Below are 14,354 nucleotides of genomic sequence, written 5' to 3' on the forward strand. Positions count from 1 at the left end.
AAGATATTTCGATTATTGAAATAAAATCGATTATATTATAATCGAATGATAGGTAATAATATTATGATATTGATTCGAATGATATTTTCGGCGACAACCTGCGATTTTGTATTTACATCGCGACAAGTTTGAACCGAAATGTTCGATATCTACGTTTAATGATAGATTAATAGCTAAAGAACTTCCGACCGACAGCTATGATTGTGAAGTCCAAGTACTTGTCTCGTCATCCATATCAGTGATATTTGAAATTTTTATTTTATTAACCAATTGGTCGTACTACTATTTATATAAAACTACCAGGACTCAGGCGCCCCCACTGATGAAAAGATGTCATGAAAAATTGAAAACCCGTCAGCTGTAATTTTATGTCTGATTTCGATTTGAAAATTACAACAGTCAATAGTAGTAATGAATAATTAGTTATATTATAATAAGTTGGTATTATTTATTACGTTATTTATGTTGTCGGTTAATAAACACAATTCGTAAGCTGCACTAAGTGGTATTGTATTTTTATAAGTTATGTTTCATTAAAAAATATTAAAGAAAAGTGATGATCGAGAATAGAATGATAACGGCAAAGAGGACGTTAAGCATAAATTTAAAATTTGTGGTGGCCCTGAAAAGGGCCGTTTTAAGGTAATAATAATAATAATAATAATAATTGTTTAAGCACGTTCTCCGCGGATACGACGAGCCAATTGGATGTCCTTTGGCATGATCGTGACACGCTTGGCGTGGATGGCGCACAAGTTGGTGTCTTCGAAAAGACCGACCAAGTATGCTTCACTGGCTTCCTGCAGAGCCATAACGGCGGAGCTCTGGAAACGCAAGTCGGTCTTGAAGTCTTGGGCGATTTCACGGACAAGACGTTGGAACGGCAATTTGCGGATCAACAGTTCGGTACTCTTTTGGTAACGACGGATTTCACGGAGAGCGACTGTTCCCGGACGATAACGATGGGGTTTCTTCACTCCGCCGGTGGCTGGTGCGCTCTTACGTGCGGCTTTGGTGGCCAGCTGTTTCCTTGGGGCCTTGCCTCCGGTGGATTTACGGGCGGTTTGCTTGGTACGTGCCATTTCTGGATAATGATAGTAGCTGTTGCTCGGTCAAACTGTAAAACACTGATTGTTCGACACAACGAAAACCACCAGTATTTATACACGAAACGTATTCGTATCTGCGGTTCTCATTGGCCGGCGCGTGAACGACAACCGATGGGTGGGAGAATTGGAATGGTGCACTTCGATTGGCCGTGCGCGCGCCGTAAAACGCATAAATAAAACGGCGTTTGTGAACCGGGCATCAGTCAACGTTCAGCGTTCATAGCAGCAAGTCTTGCAACACTAAGTTGGAAACTACATAAAATCAAAATGACCGGACGCGGTAAAGGAGGAAAAGGTCTTGGAAAAGGAGGCGCCAAACGTCATCGTAAGGTTTTGCGTGATAACATCCAGGGAATCACTAAGCCCGCCATCCGTCGGTTAGCTCGTCGTGGAGGAGTGAAACGTATCTCCGGTTTGATCTACGAAGAAACCCGTGGAGTCTTAAAAGTATTCCTTGAGAACGTGATCCGTGATGCCGTCACCTACACCGAACACGCCAAGAGGAAGACCGTCACCGCCATGGACGTCGTCTACGCTCTGAAACGTCAAGGACGTACCTTGTACGGTTTCGGAGGTTAAACGCTTCATACACACACACACAATCCTTTAAAAAGGCCCTTTTCAGGGCCACCAAATATTATCATTAATTTTAAGAAACTCCACTTTCCTGTCGTTGTTATTTAAATTTAACCACTGTAGTAGTTGTACAAACTTATGCTTTATACATTTTTCAATTGTGTCGGGTAAAGTTTTTATCGAGGTACTAAACACTAATATTGTATTTTATTCTATAATTTACAATATAGGTAGAAAGAGGTTGTCTATGCAATACCATTTAAATAAATGTCACCCGCTTGTTGGTTAGTGATTTTTATTTTTAGAATATACGAGCAGGACCCATAATTATACACATAATTTTAGGTACTTATTAAAGGTATTTAAAGGTTCGAGGTATACTTTCTGATTAGTTTTTGAACAACAATCCACCATTTACTTTAATACACTGCCGAATATGATGCAAGCAAATACCTGTATAAATTATTATCATGATAATAACTTATTGTAAACATTCTTCGAGAAGTATGCCTAATAGTTTGGTCATCATGATAGGCACCGTTTTCCTGTAATAGGTACCTTTAATATAATAACCTGAGCTTAACAATATGTCCGTGAAGTTGACCGCCCACCATCATCTTACCAATTTTATACTCGATCATCTATATTAGTAAGTCATTAGTAAGTATTTCTAAGTACACTCCACTCAGATCATAAACAAAACATTAATGATTTTACTTCAAATATAAAATGGATAATGTTTAGTATAATTACTTAGGTACTTATTGGTTATCAAACCCTGTTAACACTTAACAATGTTTACACAATATTAGTTCATTAGTTAATTTATACCTATAAATGCAGTTACTATATTATTTTTCTAAGCATCGTTGCCCCTAAACCTTTAAAATGTTTGTCAATGACTATTTATAAACATTTATAACTTGAAAACTACATACTTGCTAGAATCTCGACTCATATATTTATCTATTTAAAATTTAAAAATGCCATCTACTCAATAATTTAGTATTTACAGTAAAAAGTACGGTTCTCTTTTGAAAAAATTTATATCATTTTGCCAAATAACTATTAATGGCATACAAAATGTATTTTGAAAATATGGATATATAAGTATAACATAATATTCAATAATTTAAAAACTTTGTATTTAAATAAATCACTCGTTAAAAGAAAAATATCTCTAACATTTCTGGCGAATCGCCCTGTTTACCCTCATATTTCAGGCGGCGGCATTATTTCGATGACGTCAGAGAGCCACCTTTTAACGTCGCCTCTGAATTGATACTTTCAACTTTGATAACATTAGTTACACACACAGATGTGTAAGTACGCGACTATTAAATAAGTAAAATTGTGCATGCACAATGATCATCGTGAGGCTCGATTTTCACGCCTCTGAGTACTAAAAATAGATGAGTAGATAATATGGTCTTACCTTAATGACTTAATTACAAGGTGGGTAGGTATACTATGTTTACAATGATCTAATAATACAATTATAGTTTACACTAATAGTATAAACCACACTCAACAGTTAACAGTATGAGAAAATACAAAATAAAAAGTAAGAGATTGTGCATGTGATTTGGTGGCCCTGAAAAGGGCCGTTTTATTAGAGATATATAGTGGAGTAACAGAAAATTAGACTTTCTTTTCGGTCTTCTTGGGCAAAAGAACAGCTTGGATGTTTGGCAATACACCACCTTGGGCGATGGTAACACCGGACAACAATTTGTTCAATTCCTCGTCGTTTCTGATGGCCAATTGCAAATGTCTGGGGATGATACGCGACTTCTTGTTGTCACGGGCAGCGTTACCGGCCAACTCCAAAACTTCAGCTGCCAAATATTCCATGACGGCGGCCAAGTATACCGGTGCTCCGGCTCCGACACGTTCGGCGTAGTTTCCTTTTCTCAACAGACGGTGGATACGACCGACCGGGAACTGGAGTCCGGCACGGGACGACCTGGTCTTGGATTTACCTCCTTTGGATTTGCCTGCTTTGCCTCTTCCGCTCATGATAGTAGCTTCGATATACGACTGATCAGTAATGCGTACGTAAACTGTGTGTGCTGAAACTGCCACGACAGCGCATTATATAGTCGAGAACTGGAAAATATTATTTCAATTGGACAATTTTAAACAGTATGACGCTATAAAATGACACCGAATGCATTGCAACTACAACAAAACCATGTCGTTTTTGATCATCATTATCATGATATTAGATTGTGAAGAAAGTACTATTTTTATTACATTTGTAAACGATGTTGAGTACTGTTTGTTCCGTCATACTTGTTACATTATGGCCAATGAACGAACGACGTATCACCTAGTTTTAGCAATATATACCGTCGTTTTCACTCCACCGGTATCATTCGTGTATCTACCTTCGTACAGTGAACAAACGCCCTAAACCAAAAACCAATCAAAATGGCTCCAGGAGGAAAATCCGCAGGAAAAGCTATGAAGAAGTCGTCCGGCAAGGCTCAAAAGAACATCGCCAAATCCGACAAGAAGCGCAAGCCAAAGAGGAAAGAATCGTACGCCATCTACATCTACAAGGTGTTGAAACAAGTACATCCCGACACCGGTGTCTCCTCCAAGGCAATGAGCATCATGAACAGTTTCGTCAACGATCTGTTCGAACGCATCGCTGCCGAATCCAGTCGCCTTGCCCACTACAACAAGCGCTCGACCATCACCAGTCGGGAAATCCAAACCGCCGTCCGTCTCTTGTTGCCCGGTGAATTGGCCAAGCACGCCGTCAGTGAAGGAACTAAGGCAGTGACCAAATACACCAGCTCCAAATAATTTATTTTGACCAATTATCACGTTACTAAAACGGCCCTTTTCAGGGCCACAACATTTTTCACTTTCCACACTGTCTGATAAATTTACTTACCACTTATAAAGGTTAAAGCGCCTTATATTTCTTGATTATGAGTATTATGCTGATAAATAATTATTGGCTCATAAGAATAATTATTAAAACACCAAAACTGATCTTACCGTCTTATCAATTACTTTCAAACACCTTATACATTGTAACAATATACGCCCTCCTAAAACAATTTTTCCTGAGATCAACCGAATTAATTAATATTTAATAATGTTTATCATACCGATAATCAAGTCACAGTAATTACTGGTTTATTATAATAATTAATAATTAAGTGAATCACATACCTTTTATATTAATTTTCTATGATAGGATGTTTTGAAAAGTATGTACATTGTGTACAAGGGGAGTGGGACTACTATCAAAAACTCCTCAAAGATACATAATAAAAAGAAAATGTCAATCATGCTTATGATAAATTCAAAAATACAAACTGATTCTTATATAATAATAAGAAGGCTAGGCAATAATAAAAGATGCAATAACAAAAATTATGAAAATAAAAAAATACAATCAAGTGTGTTAGCCCATCATTACATTCTGAGGAAGTAAAACGTCTTTCATAAGTATTGGAGTCCGTGAACTTATAAGTGAACAAGGAAGAAAGTGAGAAAAATTATCGCCTTAATCCGCTCGACCACTCCATCCCCCCAGTTAACATTAATATTATATTCCACATTATTGTTTATTTGTGAACGTTTACTCATTATATAAACGGCACGCTGTGTTTTATACTATACTGTAAGAATGTATATGTTTTACTGTATATTATTATGTTTCTATCGCACTTTTACCCAAGCATTTATACACCATATCTGCCATTTCGTTTTCTCGTGACGTTTCATTTTTAGTGACGATATTTTTTCCACCCATACTTCAAGAAAGAAATTTTACTTTAAAAATTAATAGATTTACGTATATAAAACTGGCATCAAACTCCTCTGAAAGATAAATTAACTTAACACTACAATTACACGGTGACCTTTACAATAGTTGACACCTTCGGTACAGCAGAGCATTATCCACTTTTGTCCATTTTTTTTTTTTTTTAATTTTGTCGAACTCAATTATACACTCTCTACAATCTATATTATCATTATTAACAGTGCGTGAATACCTACAAAATAATAAAAATAAATATTTATGAATATTTTATTTTATTATATTTTTATGTCTAAAAATAAAATATAATATATTTTATATAATTATATAATATTTGTTTTAATATATTAAACAAGTTGAGTAGTAGACAAACGTTTTAGGGGTTATCCTTGTATCAGTTGTAGCACTCCTCTTCGCTCAGCAAAACAGTAATTACTTACAGTTTATAAACTTCTCAATCTTAATTTAATTTAAAAATAAATAAATTAAAATGATAATGATAAAAAGTAGTAACTAACATAATACTAATATTTATAATGTCTACAACATACTATAATCCTCGATGTAAACAATTGCTTCCTAAAAAATACTATTAAAGATAATCTAAACAGTAATGTAAACTGATAACTTAATAATATCAACTAAACACATACTACGTATAAAATTAAATAGTAATTATTTAAATAATGAAAACAGGCTTGAAAATTATTTTTGTTATTTTAATATACCTAACAAAAATATATTAATTGTAATATTTACAATCAAAAAAAATTGGTAAGTCAATTTATAATATTATACTAAGAACATTGTCTAATTTATTAAGTCGATAATTTATTAATAAAAATTATAATAATTTATTTATTAAAATATTTAGTTAGTAATATATCATAGTAATTGTTGATAATATCTGAATTTACAAAATTGTCGCAAACATTTATCCTTATAAAATATTTAGATTTCAAGTAACTTTTTCGGTAGGTAATTAGTTATAAGGTACCCATTATCTTATTTTAGTTTTGAAACAATTTTGTCAATATTAACCTCTCTCGTTAATTGTTAATACTAGGTAAATACCTATTTTCTGTAGTATAATTTGATTTAAAATAAAATACTCATTCTAAACAATGTGGTTTGTGATTGTGACCACCTAAAATAAATAACAACTACTGTACCATTTAATATGCTATGATTTTAATGCGTAATAGACAACTAACATCCTGATTTTGGAACGGCCTAGTTCGACTCGGTTAAGACATAACTCTATACAGTTTTCACTAGATGATCAGAAAACACTTAATTATTAATTTAAATTATAAATTTTATGTTTATTGAATCGATCTCGACTTTAAATCACCGGAAACTCGGGTGTACCACAAACTACACGGATATGCAGAAACAACTGCCTACATTTCACAAACAACGCGTTTTCGATCAGAACCAAGTATATAGTTACGTTGAGAATAGTATGGAGATTCCAAAAAGTAAAATTTTGATGAAAAAAAATTGTTTCATAATTAGTAAACAACGAAATACTAAGGAGAGTCGCAACCGCGTAAACGAATTCGATTGGAACGTGTTTACTAGTCGGTACGGCGCTGTGTTTATATTACGAAGCCATGACGCCTCAATGCGATATCGTATCAACGAGTTTACAGTATCAACTCGCTACCCTTCACAGTATTTCGTTTAATTCAAGAACAATCAACATGGCAACAGCAGCAGTTCAAGTACCGGCGATCGTCGTCGCACCGTCACCGAAAAAAAAGCCTGCAACAACCAAATCATCTTCCGCCAAATCTGCTGCGCCGGCTCACCCGTCTACCGCAGTGATGGTAGTCGCCGCTATAACTGAGCTGAAGGAAAAGAAAGGTTCATCGCTGTCGGCTATCAAGAAGTATATAGCCAACAACTACAAGGTGGACTCCTCCAGACTAGCTCCATTCATTCGCAAGTTTTTAAAAACTGCCGTTGTCAAGGGATCATTGGTGCAAACCAACGGTAACGGAGCCATGGGCCACTTCAAGCTTCCCGTTGAAGTGAAGAAAAAGCCCGTCGTTAAGAAACCAAGTGCTGCCGCAGCCGCCAAAAAGAAGGTTGTTAAAAAGCCAACCTCCGCCGCAGTAACGCCGAAGAAGAGGAAGCTAACCGCGAAAAAAGCTGCTACTTCAACTGAGCCTGCTGCCAAGAAACCAAAAAAGTCATTGATCAAAGCTAAAAAAATAGCCGTGGTACCCAAACCACCAAAGGTCAAGAAGACTGCAGCTGTTAAGCAAACGAAAGCTCCTAAACAGTAACATGGTAATTAATCGATCCCCAGGAAATAATGTGTAATGTAAGAAATAAGAATGTAAAATATTCTGCCTTTAAAATGGTCCTTTTCAGGACCTCCAAATTATTAAACATTTAATTCTTAATTTATTCCCCTCCGCCACAAGGCACAAAGTAGCTCGAATGGTTTTTAAATTTTTTGTAATATCTTTAAAACAATACTTTATAGTATTAATACAATCAGTGACAATTTTTAAATTATTACTAAAATAACTATACCATCTACACCGCGCCAAATGTGTTTATACCTATTTTAAATCTATAACAAAAACAAACAATGCGTGGTTAATGTTAAATAACAATAGATCACTTTGATGTAAAAACTAAATAATTGCATTGCATTGCTTATATGACGGCAATGTGCCTATAAACTCGTACCAGGCGTTAGCCTATGACGAGTGGAATAATATGTAAATAAGCGTTATTATTGATAATAAATACTACCAACCCTAATATTAATGGTAGTATGAACAAACAACACATAATGAGCTGCATTGATTAATTACACTACCTAATTTATTTTCCTTAACTGTTTCCATATCAAAAATGTGACATATACAAAGAAAAAACACAATATTAATTTAATTAAGTAATTTTCCCATATTTACGTCAATTATTTCTAAGTTTATTACTGAATACAGAGTGAAATTTTAGTATTTTTTTAAATAGATACTTTATAGTTTTTTTTACCACTTTCTGTTTTGTATATAAATATATACATATTAGAACGGTCTCCGAGTGCAAAGATGAACTGAACGGGTTATACACTTGTACCTACCCTACGCCCTACATTACCACATGGTACAGGTAAGACTAGTGGCGCAAGTGATTAAAACACAATTTATATTTATTATGTTTATTATGACGAATATATAACAGAAAACCAGCTTCGAATTTTTGTTATTCTTATAACGTAGTACTAATTTAGGCGAAATGGTCGATATTATTATTTTTTTTTCTTTTAAATTCTGAACGAAGCTAGATTAATTTTACAATGTGTGTTTATTTTTTTGTGAACACAATAATAAAAAAATAAATAATAATCGATAAAAAGCATTGTTGAGGCTTATATAATATTTGTCACTAACCTATGAAGTAATTTTTATAAGCTAAGTTGGTCAAAGACAATAACGTTATTACTTATTACATTGTATTTTCTTGTATTTACCATTATCCTTAGTACCTACACAAAATTGAACAACTCAAAAACTACTCTTTTACATTTTGTTTTTAGTTACTACTTAGACCGTTTCACATCTCTGCAATACTGTATTACTGTAATTTAATATACGTTTTAATATTTTCAGTATTTGCGAATATTATATTTATACTACATACCTACCTAACAATTTTATTGATTTACTTATGAGTATAATTAATTTTAAGGAAGATATAATTAATTTTAGTTATATAACTAAAAATATGTATTTGTTATATGGTTTCCGGGGCTATAAAGTTTTCATTCGCTGCGTTGAAGATAATATAATTAACAAATACTAACTACTACGTTGTATTTAAACTGTAAATGTTAATATCACAATTGATAAAAAATTAATTTAAGGGCATGTAAAAACTAACTATATAGTTTGTCGTTTAAAATTAATAATATTAGAACAAATCTATTTTAACATCGGACACACTATGAAAAAATAAATTTTAATTCTAAAAAACATAGTTTTTATTAATATTTTAAGTATATATTTAATTAAGAACTTATACCTTTATTGGATATAAAATGACATTTTATAAATTTATAAAAAATATATTATTGTATCAAAACTTGGTTAGTATTTTTTATTTTTAACTAGGTAGTATTTTAAACCGTGATCCTGGTTGTATATTTTATATTTTATCTAAGACCGTGGCCGTAATCGTGATCTTTAGCGGTAGTGATAACTGATGATAAGAATATCGAGTGATTATAATAATAATAATAATAATATTGTCAGTTAGTAAGTACTAAGTTATCGGTGTTCGGTAATAATCGGCATTCAGCTTTAGTACTTCAGCAGCAAAATATAAACTATTATTGAAACCAGAAACACACAAGCAGAAAGTTGGTTTACAGTACCTAATATTGTATTTAATAATATTAATGAACGATGCTAGTATAATATAATATGATAATTTAGTTTCATAAATATTAAATAATATAATTAGTTTCAATTTTGACGACCTATATTATTTATTCATTTGACGAACAGTTTTTCAATTTTCAATTATTAAGACTAAAGTATTATTGAATTGTTATTATCTCTTTAAATAGATTTATTTCGAAGACAATCTAACGTGCACCCTCCATTTTTAATGTTAGTCATATATTTAATTTCATGAAGTTAAATATATCTAAAAACAACTATGATATCAGAAATTAATGCAGCTATTAAACAAAACGATTTCCAACGCATAAAAGTCTTAGTTGAAACTGTTATTGAAGAAGTAAGTTAACAATATATTTCTCATTAGCTGTAGGTAGTTGCTTATTTGGTGTATAATAATTTTTGTATATTTGATTACAGCACACAAATACATTTAATTTTGATGCCTTTCATGCTGACAATACTTTCAAACAATTATGGGAATCTATGTTCCTATGTTTAACAGTGGAAAGTTACAGATGTATCCATAAGCAATGTTTAACGTGCATTCGGCTCCTAAGGTAAACCTATCTTATAATAAAAGAATAATACATTACTGTCCACCTATAATTAGCATATTATTGTATTTTAACTGTATTAAAAATTATGTATATTATTGTTTATTATGGTTTATAGCCGAGACAAAACACATTTGAAAGATATTGTGATTGAAAAACATATAAACATTCTACTTCGTTGTGCTAATCTTGTTGATAATACATTATGCATAGTGATCACAACTGAAAATACAGATAGTAAGTTACCAAAACTATAATATTATATTAATTTAACAATGAATTACAGTTTCTACTCAGTACCTACCTAATAAATTTAATAGATTTTAGAAATTATAACAAAATAAAGTAATATTTTTTTTTAATAATGTATGTTAAAAATGTTTTTATTTTACCGTATTTCCTAAATAATTATATAATATGATTCTGTCCTACAGTTATCGTAGAAGGCCTAAAATGCTTGTGCAATATAGTTTATAATTGTGACACTGCACAAGAAGTATGCTGTTCTAATAAAACTGTTGACTGCATCATTCTTAGACTACGAACATATTTTGAACAGAATATTCCATATGTCATAAAATATTTTGACATTAAACTTTTATTTCTTTTAACAGCATTTAACAAAGACATAAGGTAAGCTTTAATACATACTTAATGTTTATTTTTCCATATACTTATCAACTGTTTTATTTTAGATTAAAAATCACTGAAGAATTACATGGTCTCACATACCTAACAGAAGTCTTAGACAATATATTACGTGGCACTATTGAAGATTCATCCAAAAACAATTCATCTAGCCTACAGGTTAGGTTATTCATCTATTGAAAAAAAATATCTATATATATATATATGTTAATTACAACATGAATAATGTTTGCAGGAAGAAAATGTGTTGCTCAGCTGTGAAATACTGAAAACTTTATTCAACTTGACTGTAATTCCAAGAAGTGAATCAACTGTGGAAGATGATTATTCTATTTGGATTAGATTGATTTCCATATTACGTGATTTATTAGTCACCTCAAATTTTGTCATCCCATTATTTCAAGATAACATTATTTGGTATTTTATTAAATAGAGTATTTAAAAATAAAATATTTTTTTATAAATGTTTAAAATAATATGTATCATTTTTTTTTTTTTTTTTTTTTAGCAATGTTATAAATTTATTAACAAATGCACCACCAACTTGTTTAGATCAGTTGTTAGTTAAAAGTCATTGGTGTGAATTTGATGCTTTAAAAGTGATAGTGAATTTTCTTGATAATAAATTGTCTAATACAGAGGTATTTACTATCTAAATATTTTATTGTACATTTTGATATTATATTACGGTTATTTTCTTCGTTACAATGATTTTAGAATCCAACATATGAACATATATCACCAGCTTTAATGGTATTATTAAAAGGATCTAGGTGTATCGCAAAATTCCGTTGTGAAGTACGACAACAAATTTTACCTCCATTGAAGGATGTTATCAATCGACCTGAACAAGGAAAGACATTGCGTAATAAGTTGTGCCGTTTGCTCACTACTCCCAATGTGAGTCTACGTGACTTGGTTGCTGAACTGTTATTTGTCTTATGTAAAGAAAATGGTACAAAACTAATCATATTAATTGCTCTATAATATTATTATCGATATAATTTAAATAATTTTTAGTGGGTCGTATGATCAAGTATACAGGATTTGGCAATGCAGCTGGTTTATTTGCAAATCGAGGATTACTTTGTAAAACTTCAAATCCAGATTACTCTTCAGACAGTGAAGATAGTGATACAGAAGAATACCTAACATACAAAGACCAGTTAAATTTCTATTTTAACTTACACATGTACCAATAATATGAATATTATTTTGTATAGGATAAATCCAGTTCTTGGTTGTTACGAGCCACCAAAACCTAATCCGTTCGAATGCATGTCTGTTGAACAACAAGAACACGAGGTTATGCAGTTGGTTTCTAAAATGGATAAACTCACCAGGTATTTAAAAATTATATTATTATACTATATACTCTTCCTAATTGTATAAAGTCTATATTATTATAAACTATTTATTTTAGGGAAGGAGTAATACAGCCATGTAAAATTGGAGATGATGGTCGACCAAAACCTATTGAACATGTCCTTCAACTTCAAGAAGAATTAATGAATCATTTTACCAACATAAAAAATAAAGATGGACCAGATGATGAGAGTGATTAAGTCATTAAATATTAATTAAGTTAGTTATTAATTTATTTTTATTTATTATTAACAGACTTGTAGTCTAACTTTTTACTCGTAATATTCATTAGTTATTATTAGAAACCTGTATAAAATACTAACTCTAAAGTATAATTTACGTGTTCACGTCTGGTCTCTCCAGATTTAAAATTTGAGTCATTTTAGTCTGCCATCTAGTAAATTGTATTATGCACATATTGAGTAGTGACGTACTATTCATTATTTTTTTTTAATATCACAATTTTGAATTTTTGTTACACATTATTTTTATATACTTAATATATAGACGATTCTTAATGTAAGACACTCGTTGTTTCTTTCAATTAAAGACAAATAAATGTTTTTATAACTGAACACTCAAAATAACTAAGATGTGTTAACAAATTTAGTTCATTATTACTTATTTTGAAGATAAGAAAATATTGATGTATACACATTATAATATTGAAACCAAGGTGGACGTATAGAGGTGTAATCTTGTATCATTATGATAGTTAGCCGAAAAAAGTACACCACTTGTAACTGCCACTGAGAGCGCTGACTACCCAATGAGGGCTCAAACATATTAAAGTTAGTTTGGGGCATGGGCACTTCAGCATTTATTTTTACTTAATACTTAGTATATTTAGTAATAACAAGGGCTATGGACTTGCCTTAATATAATTAATATTTAAAATTTTAAATAGTGTTACTTAAAACATGTTTACATATTTTAATTATCTAAATAATAATTTTAAGAAGTAGGTATCTTTTTATATTTGAATTTTAAACTTAAGTACCTAGCTAATTTATATTTTCATAATCATTACTATATTGTATTTTTGACATTTTTGTAAAAAATTAAATTTCAAGCCACATTTGTTCAGATTATGTTGTGTAGGTAGGTCTACTTAAATGAGTAACTTAAAAAGAGTGCACTAGGATAATATGATGTAAATATTGTTACTATACACAAAAATTTGATAGATATTTACATTGAGTATAATAATACTTTAAATATTATATATAATAATACCTACCTAGTATTTTAAATATATATTATAGTAATAGCCAAAGGTACATATGATTCATAGAATAACTACAATAATGTTTTTTAAAAAATAAACATATCAAGACTATGAGTCTAAGGAGAGGTTGTAGCAAATCAAGGAAATAATAAATTTACCATAACTTTGATTTATATGTAATATGACAATGGTTACAATTAATAATAATTTTTAATTATAACATATTAAAGGCAGCATGTGATGCTGCATGCATCTATTCCACTAACCACTATTCCTCTCAAAAATTGCGAGTAATTATTAGTAAGTATACTATTGAAGATAGATTTATGTTAATTAAAATTCATTTATGTTATTCATTATTATATTATTATATTTTTATGACTTTGCAAACATTGTGCATCATATTTTCGTATAGAAATATGAACATTTTGAGCCTTCATCAGGTAGGCAGCGCCCCCGGTAGAAATCACAAGTGGTGTACATTTTTTAGTCAATTTACAATCTAAGTGTTTACACCTCTATACATCCACCTTGATTGAAACAATGTACACAGTTAAAGTTTAAAAGTGCTATACACTAGCCCACGAGATAAGTATACATACTGAGTTGCTGATTATAACTAGACAAATTGTCAGTAAACATCAAGTTGATTATAAAATT

General features: G+C 31.2%; 5 protein-coding genes across 5 annotated transcripts; 3 read left to right on the top strand and 2 right to left on the bottom strand.

The window, feature by feature from the left end:
* Positions 1-623: 623 nt before the first annotated feature.
* Positions 624-1,140, bottom strand: LOC126549174 (histone H3). The gene has a single exon (XM_050197736.1). The coding sequence runs from the start codon at positions 1,080-1,082 to the stop codon at positions 672-674; it is 411 nt and encodes a 136-aa protein (XP_050053693.1). The 5' UTR covers positions 1,083-1,140; the 3' UTR covers positions 624-671.
* Positions 1,141-3,264: 2,124 nt separating this feature from the next.
* Positions 3,265-3,744, bottom strand: LOC126549184 (histone H2A). Its single transcript, XM_050197745.1, has one exon. The coding sequence runs from the start codon at positions 3,702-3,704 to the stop codon at positions 3,327-3,329; it is 378 nt and encodes a 125-aa protein (XP_050053702.1). The 5' UTR covers positions 3,705-3,744; the 3' UTR covers positions 3,265-3,326.
* A 300-nt stretch (positions 3,745-4,044) lies between these two features.
* On the top strand, positions 4,045-4,543 carry LOC126549178 (histone H2B-like). The gene has a single exon (XM_050197740.1). It carries the CDS (start codon positions 4,119-4,121, stop codon positions 4,497-4,499), a length of 381 nt encoding a protein of 126 aa, XP_050053697.1. The 5' UTR covers positions 4,045-4,118; the 3' UTR covers positions 4,500-4,543.
* Positions 4,544-7,111: 2,568 nt separating this feature from the next.
* Positions 7,112-7,861, top strand: LOC114130143 (histone H1A, sperm-like). The gene has a single exon (XM_027995048.2). It carries the CDS (start codon positions 7,176-7,178, stop codon positions 7,761-7,763), a length of 588 nt encoding a protein of 195 aa, XP_027850849.1. The 5' UTR covers positions 7,112-7,175; the 3' UTR covers positions 7,764-7,861.
* A 1,857-nt stretch (positions 7,862-9,718) lies between these two features.
* LOC114130141 (synembryn) lies at positions 9,719-13,043 on the top strand. The gene is made up of 12 exons (XM_027995047.2): positions 9,719-9,853; positions 10,064-10,236; positions 10,317-10,456; positions 10,572-10,690; positions 10,888-11,086; positions 11,149-11,260; positions 11,337-11,518; positions 11,610-11,742; positions 11,819-12,056; positions 12,122-12,266; positions 12,325-12,444; positions 12,525-13,043. The coding sequence occupies exons 2-12, from the start codon at positions 10,156-10,158 to the stop codon at positions 12,664-12,666; spliced, it is 1,611 nt and encodes a 536-aa protein (XP_027850848.2). The 5' UTR covers positions 9,719-9,853; positions 10,064-10,155; the 3' UTR covers positions 12,667-13,043.
* Positions 13,044-14,354: the final 1,311 nt, after the last annotated feature.

Source organism: Aphis gossypii, chromosome 1 (assembly GCF_020184175.1).
Source record: "Aphis gossypii isolate Hap1 chromosome 1, ASM2018417v2, whole genome shotgun sequence".
Lineage (NCBI taxonomy): Eukaryota > Metazoa > Arthropoda > Insecta > Hemiptera > Aphididae > Aphis > Aphis gossypii.